General features: G+C 46.1%; 1 protein-coding gene across 1 annotated transcript; it reads left to right on the plus strand.

Moving 5' to 3' along the window:
* The first annotated feature begins 14,940 nt into the window (after positions 1 to 14,940).
* On the plus strand, positions 14,941 to 19,547 carry NPBWR1 (neuropeptides B and W receptor 1). The gene has a single exon (XM_033437663.2). The coding sequence runs from the start codon at positions 15,801 to 15,803 to the stop codon at positions 16,791 to 16,793; it is 993 nt and encodes a 330-aa protein (XP_033293554.1). The 5' UTR covers positions 14,941 to 15,800; the 3' UTR covers positions 16,794 to 19,547.
* The last annotated feature ends 867 nt before the right edge of the window (positions 19,548 to 20,414 follow it).

Genomic DNA, 20,414 nt, shown 5'->3' on the forward strand with positions numbered 1-20,414 from the left:
TTGCTGTAATTCCTGCTTTGTTGACTATTTAAACAACATGAATTGAGTTACTACCTCCTGAGAGGATACGGTGCCTGCTTGGACGGAATTTACAGTTTGGTCAGAAAGCCAGACGCGTAAACAAGTTAAGTAGGGTGACGAGAGGATGGGGGCAGTCAGAGAAGAAACATGACAGGAGACGGGCACGACCTGCTCCTGGCAGAGCAGTGACATCCTGGCCTCACACGTTTATGTGTCGTGTTTCCTACCCAATGCCTTCATTCATTCATATTCACTTATTCGGCACACGGTTTTCAGGAAATGCCATGGGACACTTACATCACAGAAACAAGAGGCATTTTTCTCGTCTCACACATACCCCTTATCTTCTTCAAAATTGTATTTCCAATGTGGCCTGTGCTACTTTAAACTATTCTGGTACTTTTCACTCATAATTTGTGAAGAGGAGAGAATTAGAGTAATTATTTAGGTAGATCAAAAAAATATTTTCATATCTGTTTCCCAAATATTTCAGCATAGAATGTATAGGAGAATTATCTTAATTTGAGAGCAAAGGAAGTAAGAAGAGAAAAAGAAAACCCAAATGATTGGCCAGAGGAAACCCAGAAGAAATGCCCCACATAAGTGATTCAAACTACCACAAAGGCGTGACTCTCTCTCGAGTCCATCTGTGTGTGTCTATTCACCCATACTACTTTTCCTCCAAATAAACACTTTACTTGTTTCACTAAAAAAAAAAAAAAAAAAAGGAAAAGAAAGAAAGAAAAGAAAAGAAAAAGAAAACCCAAGAGGTTAGTATTATACTAATTTTCTCAACCACATTTTGAGTGGCCCCATTTCATGAGGCTCTTACAATTCCTGCAGCACACAGTGACAGAGAAGTACCGCGTAGTGTTTTCTGCTCAGCCCTCTCTGACCCCCCTCCCACCTTCTCCCCATGCTCTAGAGTGTGTGGGTCCAGGGACGCTGACCTCTGTGGGCTGCATCCATGGCTTCCCACTGAGTTTGGCCAGTGGGATGCTGTGCAGAGGTCAGAGGACAGGAAGGGACTGAGGGGTGTTTTCTAGGGTCTCCTCCCTGTGGAGCCAGGAAGTCCAGCTGCATCTTTCTCCCTTAGGGTGGTCCAGCTGCACGGCCCTGACCCTGAGACTGCTCTCTCCGTGTCCAGGGAACCCGGCCCTTGTTCACTCTTTCAGGCCCGTAGGAGGTGATGCCTTCTTTTCCTCCACTGAGGCTAGCTGTAGGATACATTTTTTCTTACTTCTTACCAATTTTCCTAAACATTACCTACACCTTTCATGGTCCTCTTGTTAAGACTCCTCAAAGGACTTCTCAAACGGAGTGTGCCGTTCGATTACGGCTGGGCCTGGAACATACTCTGAAGTGCATCTCAACAAAAATCCCCGAGTGGCTGTCTGGAGTGTGCCTTGAGCAAACCTGAAGTGTAGACAGCTCCACTTCTTAGTTTCAAGTTAAAAGAATAGACTAATTACAATGGAGACATTCTATTTCCTAAGAATTACGGACTCATTACAAATTCATGTACTGGAGTTTATGTTTCAACTTCATTTTAATTTGAAATAAACTTTAATTATTTAAAAGCTTTGCTAGGAAGATCATAAAATATGAATGGAAAAAGTTATTTCACACTATGCTAGCCGTGGTGACGATAACCGACCCATATGAGAATGTCTGGCACGCAATAAACGCTTATTACGTGAAGGATTCATTTGTGATACAGCAGTACAAATTCTAACTTAAATTAAGTGAACGTGTCTACAAAAGAAAAAACTCTTCAGAAAATTAAATTTCATCAGAGAATTGAAAATGTGATATTTTAGAGAGGCTGCCTTATACCTGTACCTTATCAGCAGCTGCCCCTGGCCTGGTAAATGAAAAGAAAATGGACAGCTCAGCAGGAAGAGACAAGTGGGCACAGAGCAGCCCCTGGGTTTCTATGACGTCATCCCCTTGGTTTATCACAAACTGGCTTGAAGCAATCGGGATGCAAGACGGTTAGCACGTCACTAACATACTATCAAGAGCTATTGAGTACTATCAAGAAGTGAAATCTTAGAGGCTTCCCTGGAGGCGCAGTGGTTGAGAGTCCGCCTGCCGATGCAGGGCACACGGGTTCGTGCCCCGGTCCGGGAGGATCCCACATGCCACTGAGCAGCTGGGCCCGTGAGCCATGGCCACTGAGCCTGTGCATCCGGAGCCTGTGCTCCGCAACGGGAGAGGCCGCAGCAGTGAGAGGCCCGCGTACCGCAAGAAAAAGGAACTGAAATTTTAAGTGTTAGCTGGTAAACAGAAGTGTCCGCAGTTTGAAAAACTATTTGGCAAGTTGGACAGCTTTACTGAATGTAACTTCAATGATTTCTTGCATGATCTATAATTTTTTAGTTCTAAGAATTTCCCCATGTATGACTTATTTATAAGGGTCCCTGGATATCATATTTTGCTTCCTGGCCTTCTACGGCAATATCTGAAGGGGAAAAGCAGTCTGGAGGAGTAATTAGGAGCAAGGGCTGGTGTGGTCCGGACTCTCCCACATCCGCTTACCACTTTGTGACCTTCAACCCATGCTCTCTACACCACAGTGTCCTCATCGGGAGGACGGGAGGTAATCACAGCACCAAGCTGAGACTCAGACGAGCTGACACAGGCAAACCCGGCACTACACAAACATCCAATCAACCTGAGTGTCTTACCAGAATGAGTTTTCTGCCGCCGTCCCTCCAAGCACGCCCACTTTCCTTCTGGCTATCACAGGCAGTGACATGAAAATATCCATCTTGGTTTCAATCGTCAAAAATGTAAGACTTCTTGTCAGACAGAGAAAGACAAATGTCGTATGATATTGCTTATATGCCGGATCTAAAAAAAAAAAAATGATACAAATGAACTTATTTACAAAACAGAAACAGACTCACAGACTTCCTGAACAAACTTCTGGTTACCAGCTGGGAAGGGTCGGGGGGAGGGATAGTTAGGGAGTTTGGGACTGACATGTACACACGGCTGTATTTAAAATGGATACCCAACAAGGACCTACCGTAGAGCACAGGGAACTCTGCTCAATATTCTGTAACAACCCAAATGGCAAAAGAATAGATACGTGTATATGTGTAACTGAGTCACTGTGCTGCACACCTGAAACTAACACAACATTGTTAATCAACTAGACTCCAATATAAAATACAAAGTTAAAAAAATGTAAGACTTCTCGACCATTTTTTAACACGAGCTAGTCTTGAAACAAGTCGAACTTCAGAAAAAACACTTTGCAGGATTTCTTGATTGTTTCCATCGGGCACCTACAACGCAGGCGGGAAATGGGGGTGGGGGAGCTCCTCCACGCACATGATGCTTTCCCAATGAAGCCGTTGCCAAGAGCGCTGGCTTCTCAGAACTCCTCGCACAGTGTGGTCTCAGGGCATCATGCCGCGGTGCCCAGAGCTCTTCCGGGGGCAGCCGAGGTGTGTGCCTGGCACCGTCTCTGATTCTTCAGACCTGTGCAATGCTGGGAAGGGGCAGGTCATCTGAGGAGAGCCTACCTAGAGAGCACGGCAGCAGAACTCTTTCAAATCACAGCAAAGAGGGAAAAAACACTCACGTTGCTTAGAGATGGTAAGTTCTGAGTAGTAGGTTACCATCCATATACAAGGGTTATCATGCCATCGTACACCTTTTCCAGTTCTCAGCATTATATTCTAAGCAGCTAAATAAGAACCTCCATGAATTATCAATATTACCTCTGTGCTTCTCACACAGGGCCATAAAAGAAAGCAGATGAATGAGAACAGCCTTTGGTCTTTTATTAAAGTTCCGTGACCTTTAAGTTACAGAAACTCCAGCCACGCCTACGTTGCCTGCAAGCCGAGCTGACAGTGAAGCCGTAAAAATGGCCAGTCCTACAGGCAGCCTTGCATGTTACCAGGCTGGCCGAGGGTAACCATGGAGAAACATAGATAACGATGAACAGCCAGGACCTCCTCTGAGTGCGTGCCGTACAGGCAGCACATAAACGGTTTGATCTGAGGGCATCCTTGCTTCAGAGTTTTCTCCACTACCCAGCTCAGTAACCAAAAATCTGAAGACTTCCCTCATGTTGAAACATCTTCTTTGAAATATCTGAAATGACAAGCATCACCTGAGAAGGTTCGTGATTCACTCAGTAGCACCCTTTGAGACAGTAATTTGAGTTTATTGATTCTTCCATTAAACATGTATTGAGCACCTCCTGGGTGCCTGACAGTCAAAGTCCAGAGACGAAGTCTACGTTCACCTCTCTGAATCGGCCCCAAACAGTCCCAAAGGTAACTGTACCTGTCACAGACCATATGAACAATTCCTTACATTCAGTCGTCTGCCGCCGCAAATTCTGCTCCCTAAAGACTGACTGTAAAGTCAACACCCAGTGAGGATGAATCTCTCCTCCTCCATGATGGAACCGAACCAGTGACCAACCTGCAGCCAGGTAGCTGGTTGTTCCTCCTGGAGAATTGTTCCCTGTTTTGGGCTAAACCATTTCTCTCTGCTGTTGGCAGACAAGGCCGCAGAGAGAGGGGTCAGCCTTGGCGAGGAGGAGTGTGTGTTGCTGAGCCCGTGAATGGCATCCTTATCACCACGGATACTCTTCTCTCGTCCACGGGAAGGTCCTGTGGGGCTGTGGAAGGATGCTGACTGAAGCCACGGAGCACCTCCTCAGCAGTGGATACCCTTTGACGAGTCTTCACACGAGAGTGTGGTGGGCAGCCTCCTAGGATGGTTCCCGGGGGTCCTGCCTCTGGGCGTGTACATCCTTGTGTGACGCCCTCCCCTTGAGTGGGGACTGGACCCAGTGACGTGCTTCGAGGAAACGAAATGTGGGAAACCGGTGACATGCCACCGACACAACGAGGAACTCCGCCTGCACACGTGCCCCGACGGAGAGGACGACCTGTCACGTGGCGAAGCGTGGGCCACGGCCAGCAGCCCGTGAGGGACTGAGGCTTCCAGATTCAGAGGCTGAGTCTTGCCCACAACCATGTTCCCTGGAGGTGGATCCTGTCCCAGAAGAGCCGTCACTTGAGCCAGCAGCTCTGACCCCTGAATGCAACCTTGCCAGCCCGTGAAGCAGGGGACCGGCTAAGCCATTACTGGATTGTTGTTCTGAGCCTGTAAGTTTTGGAGGGTAATTTGTTAGACAGCAACACATAACTAATACAGACACAAACCCCATTTGAGAGATCTATCTACAGAGGTATGTGGATACCCCAAACTTCCCCGTCACTAGTCCTCCAATCCTGTCCTTTCTGTATCCCTTACCATGCATTCAGCCAATCCATTAGCTACTGCTCATGAACTGATGTAGATGAATATTTCCCATCATCTGTCAGGCCAGAGAAGGCACACCAATTTTCTTTCAAATAACATGAACGGTGACAGAGATGTCAGTTAGGATTAAATTTTGCTATAACTTTGCTGCAACCCTCCTGTCTGACTGTGCTGCAAACTGTGAGATACAAACAAGGTCATTTCATCTTCAAGAGGCTGACATACAACGACCTTAAAGATGAAAGTTCATTTCATCTGTAAGAGGCTGATCGGAACTCATTCTCTGCCACCGTAAAGATGGACGTGATTTTGATATCTGCATCAAGTCATTTGTTTTCTCAGATATACGGATTAATGTCACAAGGGTTAATCCCTAAGAGGCTACTTTAGCTAGTCGCATATTTCTGGATGTTGGATAGGAGAAGATCCCTCAAAACCTTATTGTCTCCTTAGGGCTCTGTCCTAATCTCCAGGAATTGTCTCGTGAAAACTTCACCAAGAACCTCTTCATCACAAATTTAACAAGTTCAAAATAATCCCTTACCTTCATCTCTCACATGCCACTTCCTTCGTCTTCTAGTTCTTTCTGGTCAAAAGTTTTATTTTTCTTTTTCCCTATCATTGATAAATGGGGCACCAACCTCCTGGTCTTCTGGACTAGGAATGTCAAAATTCTCTCTCCTCAAGGAACATCACGCACGTCCACGCCTCATTCTTTTGTTTGTTTGTGCTCTTTGACCAGGACTGTCCATATCCACATCTTATCCTCATTATGTCCTTCGGAAACCAGCTACAATGCCACCTCCTCAGTGACGCCTCCCCTGATTTCCCCTGGTCGGCAAGAACAATTCTTCTCATGGGCTTCCACCAGACTTTGCCTCAGCACTACTTCGTCTTTATTTTGGTACTTTATTCTTCGCTGCATTTTCTTAGGTGTGTTCTGTAAAATGCTTGTCTCTTGGAAGCATCCACATAAAAAAGTGTTCTCAGGTAATGAAAGTCTATAGAATTCTGCCTACTGCTGTTTGAATTGGAGTTCCTGATTTACGTTAGCATACTAAGGATTCCGAGAGGACCTGCAATAAGAAACTTATTCGGCCTTCACTTCCTTGTTCTACCGTTTTTCACTTATGATCTACAACAAACTTGCAGAACTCTTTTGCCTTGTACAATAGCTGCTTTCTCGCTGTCCTATTTCCCAGTATCCTATACATCGTCTCATGCATTACGGTTCCTCAGTGATTGTTGTATATGCTGTGCATTCCTCCACACTCTGAGGCAGACAAATCTCAGACAACATTTTGGTGGTATTTTCTTCCAGCAAACTCTGCTAGAACTGGAACCAGGCCATCAGGAAGTAAAGGAAAATAAATTATTCAGCTACAACCAGAGGGAGCTGACTGAGAAATTAGGACTGCTTGGGGCCACTATTAGTGAGAGAAGAGAGGAAGATGAATAAATAACACCACAGGATTTTAAATGGAACAATTATAAACCTTGGATGAAAGAAGACATAAAAACTTTAAGATTCACTATTCGAACTAAGCATTAGAGCATTCGTTCTATTGGATAAAGTGCCGATGAGTCAGCCAGGTCACAGAAGCACCCAGCCTCCTGTGGCTGGTGGAGTCACACGCCAACCTGGGATAATGCCTAATTGGCCATGAGTTGGCGGGTAAGTGCCTTGTCCATGTAGGTACCATATTCCAGGACTTTAATTCTATTGTCATGTGAGTCTGTGTGCTACTGACCTGCCTTCCAATATGATTATGAGGAATCGTCCTGTTACTGACATACTGAATTAGCGTGGTACATTTGTTACAACTGATGAACCAGTATCGATAAATCATTATTAAAGTCCATAATTTACATTAGGCTTCACTCTTTGTCTGCTTTTCCCCCCAAGATTTGATTAATAAACTCGGTGACCACTTCGCCCTGATGACTGTTTCCTTTCGTAAATCTCTCAGCAGCGTGACGCACAGAAATCAGACGTCATATGTTTAGTCATATGTTTAGTATAATCAACAGCATTTCATTTTAAAACAGTAAAAACCAAGCAGCTCTAAGAAGATTTATCCCCAAAAAATGAACACAGTAAAATGTTGCAACTTATTTTATGATGGGAGCTATCTTCCAAAGAACATCTGTGTACACAAACCCGCATTGTGCAGACACTTATGCCCTCAGACTTGAGGCGTCAGATCTTCATCACCCATCACTCAGTCTCAGTGATGCTCTTGGCACACAGGGCTCCAACAGGAAGACACATTTTGACCAATTTGTGTTTATTATCTTCTCTTCCTAAGCTATAAAAGCAAACTGATACCAAGAGTGGTATTTGAGAAGAAACGCATTTCCCTCTACCCTTTCTAGGTTGTTCTGGCTGGTCTAAGAATTAAATTGACGTGAGACACAGATTAACAGGAGAAAACCAGATGTAATTACGTATGTACAGGGGCCCCGTAATATAAGGCTGCAGATGTGGCATCTGAGAGAGGAGAAGGGGGTGCCCGGGGGGGACTTCAGCGGGGAGAAGGCAGTTCACACAGAGGTGGGAAAGCAGATGTTTGGTGACAGATGCTTGCTGGGCCCCCAGGGACAGTGGGACACACAGAGGACTCTGGTCTCCCGGCCCTGTGCAGCTCCCCCCAGCGCCGACCGTGTTCTTTGTAGATCTCCGGTGACAGTGCCCTTCCTGGACCAGGGCCTTTGTCTGAGTTCTTTAGGCAGTTAAGGGGCAGGTAAGAAGACAGACTTCCTATTGTATTACCTAGGATTTCCAGTACAATATTGAAAAAGAGTGGTGAGAGGGGACATCCTTGCTTTGTTCCCAATCTTAGGGGGAAAGCATGTAGCTTCTCATCGTTAAATATGATGTTACCTGGAGGGGGGTTTTGTGGATAAACGTTCCTTATCAAGTTGACGTTCTCCACTATTCCTGCTGCGAGTTTTATCAGCATGAATGGGTGTTGGATTTGGTCAAATATTTTTGATGTTTCTATCGATAAGATATTTGATTTTTCCTCATTAGTCTGCTGATGTGATAGAGTACATTAACTGATTTTCAAATGTTGAACCAAGCTTGTATACCTGGGATAAATCTGACGTGGTCATGTTATACAATACTCTTTATACATTGTTGGATTCAATTTGCTAATATTTTGTTGAGAATTTTCATCTATGTTTGTGAGACACATTGATCTGTTGTTTTCCTTCCTTATAACGTCTTTTCCTGGGTTTGGTATTAGGGTGATGCTATTCGCACAGGATGAGTTCTGAAGCGTTTTCTTTGTTTCTATTTTCTGAAAGAGGTGGTAGAGAATTGGTATCACTTCTTTCTATTGTTTTTGTGTTTTCAGTTTCATTGATTTTGACTCTGACTTTTATTGTTTCTTTTGTTCTGCTTACTTTGGATTTAATATGTTCCTTTTTTTTTTTTCTACTTTCCTACAGTGGAAGTTTAGATTATTGATTTTAGATCTTTTTTCTTTTCTTTCGAATATACGCATTCCATGCAATTTCCCTCTCAGCACTGCTTTTGCTGCATACTACAAATTTTGATAAGCTGTATTTTCATTTAGCTTAAAATATTTTTAAATTTCTCTTGAGACTTCTTTGCCCCATGTGTTGCTTAAAAGTGTGTTGTTTAATCTCCAAATATTTTGGGATTTTCCAGCAATCTGTTATTGACTTCTAGTATAATTCCATTTTGGTCCAAGAGAAAACTTTATATTGTTTCTGTTCTTTTAAATTAGTTAAGGTATGTCTTATGGCCCCAAATGTTTTCTGTTTGGGGGAATGTACCATGAGCTTGAGAAGAATATGTATCCTCCTGATACTGGAGTAAGTACTCTGTAAGTGCTGATTAGATCTAGGTGATGAATGGTGCTGTTCAGTTCAACTATGTCTTTACTGATTTTCTGCTTGTTGGTTCTTCTGTCAATTACTGACACAGGGGTGTTGAAGTCTCCAAGTACAATAGTGGGTTAGCCTATTTCTCATTGTGGTTCTATTAGTCTTTGCTTCATGTATTTTGACTCTATTGTTAAGTGCTACACATCCAGGATGGGTCTGTCTCCTTGGAGCGCTGCCTCCTCTATCTTTATGTAATGCCGTTTCTTATTCCTGACAATCTAGCTGGGTCTGAAATCTGCCACGCCTGAAATTACCATTGCTATTCCAGATTTCTTTTGGTATATCTTTCCCCATCCCTTTACTTAAATTTTTTTTTATTGTGGTAAAATATGTATTATATAAACATGACATTTTCTTTCTTTCTTTCTTTCTTTCTTTCTTTCTTTTTCGGCTGTGCTGTGCGGCTTGTGGGATCTTAGTTCCCCCACTAGGGATCAAAGCCACACCCTCAGCAGTGGAAACACAGAGCCCTAACCACTGGACCACCAAGGAATTCCCTAAATATGACATTTTAACCATTATAAGTAACCAATTCAGAGACATTAATTATATTCACAACATAGTGCAACCATCATCATTATCTATTTCAAAACCTTTTTTTTTTGTAGCCATGATTTTTAATTTTTTCCAGTGTTATTGAGGTATAATTGACATATCACATTCTGTAACTTAAAGGTATACAACATGTTGATTCGTTACACATATATGGCAATATGATTACCGGCATGATGTTAGCTAACACCTCCATTATGTCATACAATTACTGTATCTTCTTTTGTGTTGAGAGCACTGACATTTATTCTCTTAGCAACTTTTAAGTATATAGTGCAGAATCTATGATCAGTTGATAACAATACTATCTATCCCCAGAACTTATTATCTTCTAACTGGAAGTTTGTACTTTTTGACCAACATCTCCCCATTTCCCCCTTTGCACAGCTCCTGGTAACCACCATTCTACTCTCTGCTTCTATGACTTCAGCTTTTTTAGATTCTCCTTATAAGTGAGAACACACAGTGTTTAATTTTCTCCATCTAATTTCACTTAGCCCAGTACACTCAAGGTCCATCGTGTGTTCGCAAATCATGGGATTTTTATCTTTCTCATGCTGAATAATACTTCATTTTATACATATATATATATAATGTGTTTGTGCTTTAGGTGTCATATCCAAAAATATCATTGTTAAGACCCATGTCAAGGAGCCTTTTCTTATGTTTTCTTCTAGGATTTTTACAGCTTCACATCTTACATTTAAGTGTTTAATCCATTTTGAGTTAATTTTTGTTTGTGGTGTAAAATAGGGACCTAGTTTTATTCTTTTACATGTGAATATTCAATTTTCTCAGCACCATTTATTGAAGAAGCTATCTTTTTTCCACTGAGTGTCTATGTTCCCTTGTCCATTATTAGTTGACCATATATGTGTGAGAGCCCAAGCTCTCAATTCTGTTCTATTGGCCTATGTGTCTGTTTTTATGCCAGTACCATACTGCTTTGATTATACAGTTTTGTAACATAGCTTGAAATCCGGAAGTATAGTACCTCCTGCTTTGCTCTTCTTTCCCAGGATTGCTTTGGCTATTTGAGGTCTTTGTGATTCCATATGAACGTTAGGATTGCTGTTTCCACTTGTGTAAAAAATGTCATTGGAATCTTGATAGAGACTCCATTGAATCTATTGATGGCTTTGGGTAGTATGGACATTTTAATAAAATTAATTCTTCTAGAATATGAACACGAGACATTCATTTATTTGTGTCTTCTTCAAATTCGTTCATCAATGTCTTGTAGTTTTCAAGATCTTCTACCTCCTTGGTTAAGGTCTTTGTCTTTGAATTTCAGCAGTTTTATTATAATGTGTCTTGAGGAAAGTCTGTTTGGATTAAAATAATGGGGTGGTCTATTAGCTTCGTGGACTGCAATGTCCAAATCTCTCCCCAGGTTTGGGAAGTTCTCTGCCATTCTTTCTGTAAATAACCTTTCTGCTCCCTTCATTCTCTTTTCCTCTGGAACTTCAATAATTCAGATACTAGTTTTTCTGATGGTGTCCCACAGATCATGCTGGCTTTCTTTACTCTCTTTCATTCTTATTTTTCTCCTCAGAAAAATAAGTTTACTTCAAAGTTCCTATCCTCTATCTCACTGATTCTTAGTGTCCTCTATTCCATTTTTCATTCCACTCATGAATTTTTCAGCTCCAGAATTTCTGTTGATTGCTTTTTATGGTTTTATCTCTTTGTTAAATTTCAATCTTTTTGTTCACTTTTGATTGCATACTGTTTACTTGATTTCATTCGTCTTTCTCTGTTGTCTTGTAGGGCACTGAGTTTACTTAAAACAGCTATTTTGAGTTCTTTATCAAGTAAATCACAGATCTCCATGTCTTTGGGTTCAGTTACTAGAAGATTATCATGATCTTTTGTGACTTCATGTTTCTTTGATTTTTCATGTTCTTTGGAGTTTTGCGTTGTTGGATTCAAATTTGAAGTAGCAGTCACCTCCTCCAGCTTTTACTAAATGGCCTTCAGGGCAGCAATTCCTTTCATCAGTCCTGCTGTAGAGTCTGAGGCTTTCTCTGACCTTGGATGGATACCCCTGCTTCTCAGTTCTTGATCCCTCCCCTCTTATGGCAGAAGTCTTAAGCTTCTGTGTCTTCTCTCAATCCCACTAAGCACCAGACAGGCTGCTGGTAGCCTCTGCTGTTTCCCTGAAGGTGGCACACAGACCACGTCTGTGATTTCTCCTTTGCCTGCAGACCCTGGCCTGCCTTCTGCCTGTGCTCCCCACCTACCAGAGCTTGCTCAGCCCACTGTATGCACAGGGAGCCCACTGCAGAGTGCTAGGAGCCGTGGGGCTGCCTGAGGGCCACTTTGGGAGTGGGGATCTGTGGGTGGTATTTCCCCTGCATCTCGTGGGCAGGCTTCCTGAGTCCAGAATGCAGTCAGCAGGGAATCTCGTACCCCACTCTCTATCTGCTCCTTCCTCCATCATGGCTCTCCCTCTTTAGTGTTCTGAATGCTGCAAGAGAGAAATGAGTCTCTCTGGCAGCATCCTGCACAGCTCAGGGAGCCAGGAGTTCACTCACTGGCTCGCCCTTTCCCTCATGGAAGAAATCACAGGCCATCTAGTTTAGCCCTAAGCTGTGCGGCCTTGGGTGTGGGGTGATGCCAGCAAAGATAAGCTGTTCCTCTTACCCTCTAATGTGTCCAAGCTTGTGGGTTTTTTTCCCTCCAATGCAGTGCTGGAGCTTCTCTGGAAACCTTGACTTCCGCAAAAGCTCTCTTGCCTGAAGGAGACCACCCACGTCAGTGTTCTGCAGAAGCTCCCAGGCAGCGGCCAAGAGGGGCTGGAACCAGCTCACAGTGTCCTGTAGGTTCCACAGCTGGTGCCACAGTCTGTCTGCCTATCACCTGATGCACCGGTGGGTGAGATTCCTTCTGGGTCCCTTGGTGTATGGTGCTTGGTTCCACAAATTCCACAGAGGCACTTCTGCTTACGGATGGATGCCACATTTCTGTTGTTGAAGGGGAGAACAAACTAAACTAAAAGTACCATTAGCTCTAAAAAGTCCCAACAACAAACAATTCTTAATCTTTTCAAGTATTTAGAGAGTACTTACGTTTTACACATTACGATAACCTTATATATCCTTTAAGTATCTTTTAGCCTGCAAGTTCCTCTTTCTACATCTTTTACTTGCATCTAGTATAATTTATGACACATAGATAGATGATGCCCAGTATATGACAGCTATATAAAACTGACTTTAGAAAAAATCAAGACCATTAATGAAAGGGTAATCCATAAAGCACATACAAATAATTCCAACTGCAAAATCTGTATTATAAACTGTCGCAATCAACTCACTGATGGATGGACAGTAGTTCAGATCCCAAACGTATTCCATGATAATACTAAGAGAGACACAACTGGTGTAGCTGTAATAATATCAAACAAAGGAGGCTACGTACAAGAAGTATTTGTAGCCCAGTTAAAGAAGAATATTTTACAATGGTGAAAGAGTCCACTTCGTGGAAAAATATGACAATCTTAAATCTGTGTGCATCGAATAAAACAGCATCAACTTATGTAGTAAAAACTGACAAAATTAGAAGCATAGAGAAATCCACAATCATTGACGGATATTTTTTAACACATCTATCTCAAAAATTGATAAAACAATCAGATAAAAAATACTGACAGAGAGAAGATTTAAACAACACAATAATAAATTTGACTAGCTGACGTTTGTAGGGTGCAATAGTCTACACCCAACAACTGCAACCAACAAATGCAGAACACACATTATTTTCAAGTAAACATAAAATAATTAGAGAACTATTTATTGGGCAATGTTTCAACAAACGCCAATGAACTGAAATCATACTATTTGTACTGTGTCCATGTGCAATTAAGCTAGAAATCAATAATTAAAAAGCTAGAAAGTCTCCAAATGTTTGCCAATTAAGCAACTACATACATCTGTATATATATACATATATACGTATATACACATACATACACACAGATATATGCATATGTATATACATGTGTGTATTATATATACATTATATATATTATATGTGTGTATATATCTTTCTTTTTGGTTTCACTTAACATCGTATGGTGTTTTCTCACATATTTTTGCTCATGGACATTGACTCTCTTGACATGTTATTCACACGACGCATGAAACTGCAGGGAAGCCAAAATTATACAGATCCTAGTAAAAGGAGGATTGAGTGGGTAAAGGAAAGCATTTGTACCGCTGCCCCTTCCAGGCTTCTTCCACTGGCTCCTTTGGGTCTCTTTCTCGGTGTCTCAAGCCCTCTCCCTTTCCAAGGCTTCATAAAGGATCAAACATGCACTTTATCTGGGCTTTTGCCTGCTCTCGTGAAAGGGAAATTTCTTGGAGGGAAGCAGGATAGAACCCCGTGCTTTAATTTGCTGGCTCTCCCAAAGGAAAGTGGAGGACGAAAACAGGAATTCGAGGGAAATAATACTGAGCTGATTTCACTCGGTCCTCAGAGATGAGGTGCCCAAGGTGAGGTCCTCTTAAATGAGGAAGACTTGGAGGCTCCCGGAGCGGGGCCTTGGCAACACTGCTGCGACCGCGGGGTAGTTCTCTTCAGGGCAGAATCGGAAACACTTTATCTTTATGTATATATTTATAAATAAATAAATATATATATTTTTTTCCCAGAAAGCAAGCCTTAAGTATCTCAGATTGTCGACCATGACGTGTTCCTAACAACCTTATAAACTTGTGGAGGCCAGAGTCATAGAAAACGGGTTGCATTTGAAGACTGCGTGCACGTTCCCTCTGTATAGCCTTGCAATATGAATGTAACTTAACATTTTAAATTACATAAGCCCACTGGGGGTACGGTGTTAAAAAAAACTGGAACGGGAGCCTTAACTGCCTTGCGCTCCTTTTCAAATAGACCCGGCAACACCTTACCTTTGCTTTCCTTTCATTTAATTCTTAACAGGAGCGCTTTTCATGAATTCAGACGGAGTGAGGTCACACTGGCGGAACGAAGAAAGTTAGCCCTTAATTTCCGGGTGAGGCTGTTCTCGGTTCCCGGCTGCTCTGCTTGGGGCGGGGCGCTGGGGGCGGGACGAGCCGAGGCGCGGGAGGCCGGCTCCCGGCACGCGCAAGGGGCGGGGCCGCGCGGCGCGCGGGCGCCGCTGCCTCCCCCGCCCCTCCCCCCGTCCCCGGAGCGCACCGGGAGCCGCAGGACCGACCGTCCCGGGACCGGCCGGGGGAGGCAGCGGTTGCTGTTGGGCCCGCTCTTAGCCGGGGCGCACGGAACCGCGGGTCCCCGAAGCTGGCCGCTGCCGGGCTCGCTGGGGTGACCGGGGCCTCCGGGGGCCGGGCGGGGGCCAGAGCTGGGCCAGTGGGTTTGTATTTTTCCCCTGAGGGTAACGTTTGCTGGAGCCAGCGGGTCAGAATAAGAGTTCAACAGGTGGCAGAAAGTGGTTGTTTGAACAAAACCCTGCCTCCTCCAAGCTCTGGACCCTAAATCCCCGCCCTCAACTAGAAAGGTGTTGACCAGGAACTGAGATACCGAGATAGTTACAGGATTAGATGTTGTTCAAGTTGGAAGAGACTGAGAATTGACTTGGTCTAATCTCTTCATTTCAGACATGGGGAATCTAAAGCCCAAGAAGGAGAGGTGATGGAGGTTGATTCCCATGGAAGACTAATAAAAGAATCTACCACCTCGGGAAAAGACAAAGCAAAACAAAACAAAAAACAGGTGGCAGAGAGCGATCACGTGGGGCAGGTTGGGCGGCGAGCCGCCCCCTCGCCTCGGAACCGCCCTTCGGTGCTGCCCGTCGTCGACGAGCCTAGCCGGCATTCTCCGCTCCGCTCTGCGGCTCCGGCGTCCGCGGCGCCCGTGCGCTGAGAGGCCGGCGGGAGCGCGCCGCCCCGGGAAGGCCGGAGACGGGCTCGGAGCGCGGCCGCGAGCGCCCCGGCGCGGGTCGGGTCCCCGGGACCACGGAGCCCCGCAGGGAGGCGGCCGAGGGGACCGAGGCCCTGGCCCCGGCCAGGATGCACAACGCGTCGTCCTGGGGCCCGGAGCACGCCAACACGTCGTGCCCCGCGCCCGCGCTCGGCTGCCCCAACGCGTCCGGCCCGCTGCCGCCGCTGCCGCCGCCTCTGGCCGTGGCCGTGCCCGTCGTGTACGCGGTGATCTGCGCCGTGGGGCTGGCGGGAAACTCGGCCGTGCTGTTCGTGCTGCTGCGGGCGCCCCGCATGAAGACCGTCACCAACCTGTTTATCCTCAACCTGGCCGTGGCCGACGAGCTCTTCACGCTCGTGCTGCCCATCAACATTGCCGACTTCCTTCTTCGGCGCTGGCCCTTCGGGGAGCTCATGTGCAAGCTCATCGTGGCCATCGACCAGTACAACACCTTCTCCAGCCTGTACTTCCTCACGGTCATGAGCGCCGACCGCTACCTGGTGGTGCTGGCCACGGCCGAGTCGCGCCGGGTGGCCGGCCGCACGTACGGCGCCGCGCGCGCCGTGAGCCTGGCCGTGTGGGGAGTCGTGACGCTGGTCGTGCTGCCCTTCGCCATCTTCGCCCGGCTGGACGACGAGCAGGGCCGGCGCCAGTGCGTGCTGGTCTTCCCGCAGCCCGAGGCCTTCTGGTGGCGCGCGAGCCGCCTCTACACGCTGGTGCTCGGCTTCGCCATCCCCGTGTCCACCATCTGCGTCCTCTACACCACGCTGCTGTGCCGGCTGCGCGCCATACGCCTCGACAACCACGCCAGGGCCCTGGAGCGCGCCAAGAAGCGGGTGACCGTGCTGGTGGTGGCGATCCTGGCCGTGTGCCTCCTCTGCTGGACGCCCTACCACCTGAGCACCGTGGTGGCGCTCACCACCGACCTCCCGCAGACGCCGGTGGTCATCGCCGTCTCCTACTTCATCACCAGCCTGAGCTACGCCAACAGCTGCCTCAACCCCTTCCTCTACGCCTTCCTGGACGACAGCTTCCGAAGGAGCCTCCGCCAGCTGCTGGCGTGTCGCGCCGCCGCCGCCTGAGCCGGCGCGCCGGGAGCCAGCGGCCCGGCGCTCAGGGTGGTCCCTGAGCCGCAGCTTCGCCCCCCGCCCACCAGCTCTCTAGAGATGCAGGTTCTCGGGCCCCTGCCCAGGCCCCGCGGACTCGGACGCGCTTTGGCTGCGCCCGCCCTTTCAGTGTGCCAAGCCCTCCAGGTGGTGCGGAGGCGCGCAGGACATGGGGACCGGCCGAGGCGGCGGAGAGCGCACAGACCTCTCCCTCTCCCTAAGACCCAAGGGCGCCGAGGCGACCCCCGAGCTTGACACGGAGGGGAGGAAGGGGAGAAAAGGGGGCAGTACTGCAGAGACCCTCTTCCGGTTCCCCCCGCCTCCCGCCCCAGCCGTCCGCAGCCCGGCTCTTCGTGGAGCCCTCGGCGCTCCCACGCCGCGGAGGTGCGAGGCGAGAGATGCTAAGGCCGCCCGGGCCTTTGACAGGGAAGACAGCTCGGGTGGCGGGTCAGGAGTGAATGTGTAAGTGTGCGTGTGTGTGAGTGTGTGTGTGTGTGTACGCGCGCGTCTATGCGTGCGCGCGTCTAGCAGAGGCCGGGGCTTTGGATGCAGGAGGATGGAAATTGGCTGTGATGCCTACACAGCAGTGATAAGAACGGTGACAAACCCCCTTCCTGTCCCAGCCTCTTCTTTCTTTGCCTTTCCTCTTTCCCACCCACGCTGTCCCTGCGGGGACCCGGCCGCCGGGCTCCGGAAGGGCCTGGAGTCGGATCCCCGGCCGGGTTGCGGCGCCCCCTGGCGGAGCCAGCTGCGGGAGCCGAGCATCCAAAAACAGCGCTGGGTGTGCAGGTGAGCGCACCTGCGAAACCGCTCTTTCCGTGGCTGGGTTGTCATCGCTTCTCTCTCCAGAGGGCTCCACTCCCACACACACACACCAACGCCCCTGTGCCCCCGTCGACCTAGTACAGCTTGTAGCAGTTCGTTGCAATTCTTAGTGTGCAATTGCTTTTGAAGACCGAGAAATTTATGTGTGCCCTAATCTCACGTTTTGGGCGAGTTAATGAGATGAGGAGATGCGTATCCCCCTCTTCCTCATATTCCTCTTGCTGTTCGCCTCAGGGGACCCAGGGAGCTGAAATGACCGACGGCCTCATGATAACCTCTCCTGGTTCCCTTTCCACAGGGAACTGTGGATTATTTGTACTTTATTTCTTCGTCCCAGACGGCAACTGGGAGATGTCTGGTCTCACAGGGAGACCAGACAGCACCCTATATTTTATCTCTACTTCTGGGAGACAAAAGTGGATTAAGAGAGAGGACTGACATTGGCTTTGCCCAGCCATCTGCAGTTTACACTTCAGACCTGAGGGCAGAGCTTTAACCAGACTACAGTCATTAATGAGTGTTTTAAAAGATATTTTTTTCCCTTTGGGATGAATTCCAAACAGGAATGAAAATTTCTAAAAGTATTTGTTTCCCAGGGTCAGTGTTATGTGTGATAAAAATTATGAGTGTTGCTGGCAGAATTTGTTTACTTAGTTTGATGGCCATTAACCACATTCTCAATTACTTAGCTTCAAAATACTTCTAACAAAATAAGTGAAAAGGAAATCTCTCCCTTGGGTTTTTCCCAAGGAAGAAGCTAACTCCCTTGCTGATTTTCATGAATAAGAACTGCTTCCTTAGCTCTCAGAGTAATTAGGAACAATGCGATACTTCATAGCTATCAGTTTAGAAAATGTAAATTTAGAAACCTACCTTGGGTGACAAATAGTAGTAAAATTTTCAAAACATGGTTTTCCGTCTCCAGTGCATTTTGAATGATGTACATCGTGGCATTTGAACAGTCCTCTGCTGGTGGGCTTCAGAGGCCTCTTGGAATTCGTTTTAGTATCTTCCAATTTCTTGGAAACATTCTATTGATTTTCTTTATGACTCACAAAATTGTTTTGTGAATCCTCCGTATATTTTCAAAAGAAAAAATGTAAGCTTAGCGTAACTACCACATTCTCTAAGGTAACGGACAGAGAGTAAAGTGGATATTTGCCGCAAACACAGACGAGTGTGATAATCTGGATTTGAAACCTCATCTGCCTTCGTAAACTCCGTGGCTGTACTTTGACATCTTCTGAACACAGATCGGGGGAGAGCCATGTGATCCACCTGTCCACGGCATCATCCCTCCCACAGGTCAGCCTGGCTGTCTTGGAATCTACCAAGAAGACTGCTGGAAAAACACAGGACTGACATGGCTGCGCTGTCCACACAGCAAGGCGTGGACTGGCATCCTAGTGTGCGTGTGTGATTAAATGGGACCCAGTACTTCAGTTTCCTCCTGGCTTTCTAAATTATTGGATAGACTGTTGTATCATTACTTCTAGGTTGTTGCCTTCTTATTAGCATGTAGAAACCCAGATTGTACGTCTCAGACTTCCTTTTTAGGACTTGGGTCCTAGGTAGAATAAATAATGCCGATAGCCAGGCCAAAGTAGAATTTACTTACATCGTTGCATTGCAAAGCTTTTAACTCTGTGTTTGATTTTTGCAGTCTTCCTGTAAACCGTGTTGTTTGGTTATACCACTTCTGATATTTTTAAATGTCCATTTGGTTTTACTTAACTTAGTACAGTTATATAATGTATGTGCTTAGGCGTTCTCTTGAGAAATGCAGAAACCCTGCTAGTCCCTTGCACAGAAGCTCTGTTTAAAATAAAAGCTGAAACAGTCTGTGTGAAGAGTGAATATTCTATTTCCTGAGAACATGGGATCCATAATTCAGTCACCTTAGTATTTATGCATCATTACTTTTATTTTATTATAAATTTATTCATTTTATTTATTTATTTTTGGCTGCGTTGCGTCTTCGTTGCTGCACACGGGCTTTCGCTAGTTGTGGCAAGCGGGGGCTACTCTTCGTTGCGGTGCATGGGCTTCTCATTGCGGTGGCTTCTCTTGTCACAGAGCACTTGCTCTAAGTGCGCGGGCTTCAGTAGTTGTGGCACGTGGGCTCAGTAGTTGTGGCTCGCAGGCTCTAGAGCACAGGCTCAGTAGTTGTGTCGCACGGGCTTTGTTGCTCCACGGCATGTGGGATCTTCCCGGACCAGGGCTCGAACCCGTGTCCTCTGCATTGGCAGGTGAATTCTTAACCACTGCACCACCAGGGAAGTCCCAATGCATCATTAACTTAAAAAATACTGCCTTCAGGGAAAACTTATCTAATGGGTAAGCAATGCATAAATAGAAGTACTTGATAGGATAAGGTTAAGAATGAAATCCCCCCCCCCTTATTTTGGTTGATTGTGGAAATGATGTCAAACTGCTGATTAGCACAAGAACCCTAGTACATGCGCTGGGCGGAGAAAGGATAATAAGCTTTTTATAGTATTCATTTCTTGAAAATTTGAGCAGCTTGTGTGGAGAGTGAGAAGGGAAGAGAAATTGCTTAAGTTGCCAGCACACACATTACTATTTCAGCTAACAGAATGCACAGATGTGGCACACACGTGTGCAAGGTAGAGAGTCTCACCAAAAAGACCCTCAAAAGACCCAGAAAGCTCTCCTTTCCTCAGCAGCATGCTGGGAAAACAAGAGCAAACAATGTTCCTCCTAGATGGCCATGACCTCTGCTTATCCACCTAAGGAAGACATCGAAGAACG

This window comes from Orcinus orca, chromosome 17, assembly GCF_937001465.1.
Source record: "Orcinus orca chromosome 17, mOrcOrc1.1, whole genome shotgun sequence".
In the NCBI taxonomy this organism is placed as follows: Eukaryota; Metazoa; Chordata; class Mammalia; order Artiodactyla; family Delphinidae; genus Orcinus; species Orcinus orca.